This window comes from Lactuca virosa, chromosome 3 (assembly GCF_052849685.1).
Source record: "Lactuca virosa cultivar CGN04683 chromosome 3, Lactuca_virosa_CGN04683_v6, whole genome shotgun sequence".
Taxonomy (NCBI): domain Eukaryota; kingdom Viridiplantae; phylum Streptophyta; class Magnoliopsida; order Asterales; family Asteraceae; genus Lactuca; species Lactuca virosa.
In genome coordinates this window covers 34,656,223-34,661,028 of record NC_136428.1, presented here as the reverse complement: position 1 = coordinate 34,661,028, position 4,806 = coordinate 34,656,223, and the positions used below count along the sequence as shown (strand labels likewise).

At 32.2% G+C, this 4,806-nt stretch overlaps 1 protein-coding gene across 2 annotated transcripts; it reads right to left on the bottom strand.

Annotated features, from left to right (window-relative positions):
* Nucleotides 1–300: 300 nt before the first annotated feature.
* On the bottom strand, nucleotides 301–3,704 carry LOC145165457 (putative plant SNARE 11). 2 transcript variants are annotated; one of them, XM_079084194.1, is made up of 9 exons: nucleotides 3,205–3,704; nucleotides 1,881–1,973; nucleotides 1,654–1,785; nucleotides 1,481–1,572; nucleotides 1,302–1,381; nucleotides 1,158–1,214; nucleotides 962–1,059; nucleotides 783–857; nucleotides 301–651 (listed from the first exon to the last, which is right to left on the bottom strand). In XM_079084194.1, the coding sequence occupies exons 1-8, from the start codon at nucleotides 3,282–3,284 to the stop codon at nucleotides 800–802; spliced, it is 690 nt and encodes a 229-aa protein (XP_078940320.1). In that variant the 5' UTR covers nucleotides 3,285–3,704; the 3' UTR covers nucleotides 301–651; nucleotides 783–799. The 2 variants fall into 2 exon arrangements, with proteins under 2 accessions (XP_078940320.1, XP_078940319.1); XM_079084193.1 differs by having other exon boundaries at nucleotides 967–1,059; nucleotides 3,205–3,701.
* Nucleotides 3,705–4,806: the final 1,102 nt, after the last annotated feature.

Sequence of the window (4,806 nt, the reverse complement as noted above, 5' to 3'; positions counted from 1 at the left end):
TCTTTTTTGTCATTTTCAAACATAGCTAATAAATTTTACCTATAACCGATTCTGTGTAGTCCTGATGTCTTCCAATAGTTTCAAAATCTCCCATATTTTTAACATTCACTATCTCGCAATATAAAAATGTGTAATTAAGGAGAATCGTTTATTACAAAGACACTGCTATCTAATAAAAATCTCAACAGATATTAACATCCACGGCTGGGCAGTGAAAAGAGTACATTATTAAATGCTTTAATTTCATATCATACACATTAATTCAATAAACCAAAAAAAAAAAAAAAAAAGTACATCGTGTTCAAAAAAGAAAGTCTTTGTATAATAATAACCCAATAAGAAAGGCAAAATGTGAATATTTGTATACAGTCTCCCTCCATCCAAAACCCGATAACTTTTTTCTCAAACAAAAATCTGCCAACACAAAACAAACACAAATACCCCTTCCTAGGTCATACGTAGTCAGATCACCACCTGCTGTTTCTTGTAATTTAGAAAGAGATTTACCAAAAAGCCCACAATGCATCCATTCAAACTTTTAATTTTATCACACTCATGCCCTTAATCAGTGATCCATAGAAGCTTTCGACTAGGAGCAGGAGGGGCTAATCCTGGAATATCCCGAATGTCTTTGTTGTTTGGATCCACAATCTGAATTTTTTTTTTTTTTTTTTCAGAAACATAACATCAAGATTTACATAAATAATCAATTTGGTTAAAATAAATATATATAAAAAGAAATGACTTATAATATAAAGTAGGTATGTTATATTGTTATGTACCTTCACAATAATGATAGCTATGACACCAACCACAATAAGGAAGAGTAAGGCCATAATGCATCGATCAGTTGCAACCTATTAATTAATAGTATTACAGAATTCAAGAAATGAGAAACAACAAAGAAAAACACAAAAAGGGTAAAATAGGAAATGGGGTTGTGAAAAGTTTAGAGATTAACCTTACCTGCCTACCAATTTCCTTCACTAATTGAGAAGCCTTCTTGATTGAAAAATGGATCGAGTCAAGTTCATTCACAATTCTACTCATTTGTTCTGTCTGAAAAAATTAATTATTACACAAAAAGAATAATAATAATAATAATTAGTCTCCAGTGATTCAAGAAATTGAACAGGTTTTAATTTTATAACATATACCTGTGCTTTAAGTGCTGCTGCAGTCTCGGTTCCAACATTTACAGTTTCATGGACAACCTAAAAAAAAAATTCAAAATTATAATAATATAACATTGCTAGTTTTTTGTACATGACTAATTTTAAAAGATAATAAATAATAATAACCTTTTTTGAACGTTCAATAGCTTGGTCAGTTTCATCCATCATGTGATGACCATTGTCCATTAGTTGCTGATTTGTCATAGCTGGAATGTATCATAAATGACAATGTTGTAATTAATATGATTAAAAAAAAAAAAAAAAAAAAAAAAAACACGATTAAAATCAACAAATTTTAATCTTACATGAGGCTAGCAAGCCATTATTATCTTCCTCAAATCCTTCAGCCGGCCCCCCAAAAAGATCAACTCGTTTGTTTTCAATGTTGCTTGCATATCTAGATTGAAAAGTAAAAGTTATGATTATTTATATATGATTGAATAAACAGAAATTAAAACAAAAAGGATGAAGGGGTTACTGTTTTTTGAGTGCAACATAGGAATTCAACTCTTTGACCATGGATTGCTTTTTCTCATTCAGAATCTTGCTGGTATCAGGGCCAACTGTATGTTCTAAATCCTTGACTTCTCTATCAAACTCTTTAATAAGCCTTGTTAATTCAAATATTGTATATCAGTATATGAGATGAGATTAACTTAACTTACTTATCAAGGATTATAATTTGTAAGTAACAGAATTACATACCTTTTACACTCACGCATCTTTCCAGTGAGCTCTTCCAACTGCCTACTTTGCCTACTTGAGTCTTTGATCTTCTCAAACTTTTGAAATCCATTTCTGAATCACAACATTCCCATCAGAAATCTTTAGGATTACAATTGAAAAAAAAAAAAAAAAAAAGGAAAATTTTCACCATTGTATTATGCATTTTGAAAAACAAAAAAGTCAATGCTTGACAGATCTTACATAAACACAAACGATTGGTGGCAATCCGTGCAGGAAAAAACATTTTTCATGCATCATCATCTGGTATTATTGAAAAAACCAAAAGGCACACAACTGGAACTGGTATTATTGAAAATAGATTTGAGGGAAGAAGGATAATTTTAATGGTAACATCATTTTTCATGCATCATCATAATCTGTTTGTGCCAAGGACGCTCAAATCTTGACTTGCTATGACATGATGAGAAATGTGTTTCTTTATCTAGTTTACAGATATAACATAAAGTCGATTGAAACCTTGAGAGGTTTAGAGAAAATCCACAATACATTTGCATGTGTAGAAGAAACTCGACATAACCTTTTGTAGGTGTAGAAGAAGTCGACTTAAACCTTGGCAGGTTTAAGGGGAATGGCTCTCATACCACTTGTTGTAAAAATCGACTAGGCTATAGGAGACGCTCATTTAATAAAAGAGCAAATTAAGCCAATGGATTGGGTGGAAACCCTTGTGGAAAAAACCACAATGCACACAACTGGTATTATTGAAAATCGATAGGCAAGAAGGAGGTTACAATCGATGGTAGGGATGGTAGTTTAGGATACCTAAAATAGAAAAACCAATAGTCTATTAACTAGAATACTAGTATATACAGATATAACTAATAACTACCATATAGAAAGGTAACTGTCCATATCCTAAGAACGAAGAAAAGGAAACAATCCCATAACAACCCTTAACGGGAAAATCGGATCATGTAACAACAAAAGTAACTCAATTTGATTTGCTGCGGAATATTGGAATTATAGTTAACATAACTATCCAAAGTAAATAACAATTAAAATATTGGTCAATTCGGACTACGGAAGAAAATTAAAATCAAAGTTCGCATAACAGATCAACCTAAATAGCAATCAAGTTTTTTGCAAGCTAAGATACAGTATTACAGTTTATACATCAAATAAACAGCTGGATTCTCCCGATTTGCCCAATCCCTCTAAACCCTAAGCTATAGATTCTACAAATTAGCGCATTCAATCTAATTACGCCTACATAAAAGTTATCCAATTTCTTTCTGTATAACTATTTTGACAAATTTTAAATTAGGAATAAGTAAATGCTTACGAAAGTGCTCGAAAAATATCAGCTATCTGTCCGTCAATCTCGCCAAGCTCCTCACTTATGGCCGAAATCGAAGACGCCATACTTATCTCACAAACTCCGTCAAAATCAAGCGAGTGTATGTACTATGTACCTCTACCTCCTTTCTCTAATATATCACAAACATCAGCAAACGCCAAAAAGGCAAAAACACATCCCAAATATCTCGATTCAAATCTTGGTTAAATCACAAAACACCAAGCTTCCTCAAGTCAGATCCGAACAATGTTAGAACCACGAAGCAGTAGGACTCGAATCTCCTCAAGCAGATTGAACCAAAATCACCAATTCAAAATTTGAACTTACAGACTTGTGTTTGAACGGATCAGATCAGAGCAATGCAGGTCAAATACATCACAGATCTGATCGAAATCTCCTGAGATGAATCTTCAGATGATAATGAAACGTTTCCACACGATGTTGAGAGAGAGAGAGACAGACAGAAGTATGAGCTGTGATGAGTGATTTTGTTGTTAATTGAGTAAAGTTTTAGTTGTACATCATGCCTTGAAGGTTGTACCGAAAGTAATTTAGAACCGAGGGCCTAAGTTTCGGCCGTTTAAACCGATGGGTGGGTCCATGGAGCATGTGTCGCGTCTTTTGTACCCTAGTCCGGTTGATCCCATGCGGACATGTCTATGTTTAAAATATGGAACAACAAACAAATTACACATTTTGATTCAAATTAAATATTAACTTATGAAATGGTCTATTAATAATTCCATAATATTATATTATTGGAAGTCCTTGTGTGGGTGACATTTAGTTTTTTGGATCCCATTTATTATATGTACAATGGAACAAAATAAGACATAAATGTCATGCATCAGATTAGAATGAAACTTGTATTAATAGAGTGAGAATCGTAAATTTCAGTCTAATAAAAAAGATAAGATGGTAATTCACTTTTGATCTCTAATTTATGTAAAAGATGTTAAGTTCATATCAATCATTTGTATCATTGAAATAGCCTAATGGAAATAGTCATATCCTGTAAATCCAATTCATATTGTCATGTCTCATGTAATATGTTTATGTTTTGTTCGGTTTGGTTCATTTGAATTTGTTTTTGTTGTATACAAATATAAGTGTTATTCTTCAGAGTGTAGATTTTGTTTTTTATTATTTCACCACTTAATAGTCAAGAAACATGAAATGTGGATTTTCATGTGTGCTTTGTTTTTGTATTAGTATCTTGGTTGGCCGAATGAGAAAAGTAAGTTGAGTGTACAAGAAGTGTCAATTAAAGGTAAAGTGTGAGTTAACACAAAGATATCAAAATGTTTGCCTCAGATAACTTTGTGTAGCTGTCCATTTGAATTCATGTCATTTCAATACATGAATTAGATCAAGTGAAGTTGGAAGAAGTATCATATTGTCTAAGATCGCCATATAAAAATGGCTTGCATCAAGATCGCCATATAAAAATGAATTAGATCAAGTGAAGTTAGAAGAAGTAACATATTCCGTGGGAAAGGGCTTGCATCAAGATCGCCATATAAAAATGGTTATCTTTTTGTGTTAGCTCATTCAAAATATGATAATCTTACAAATAGTAGTATATAT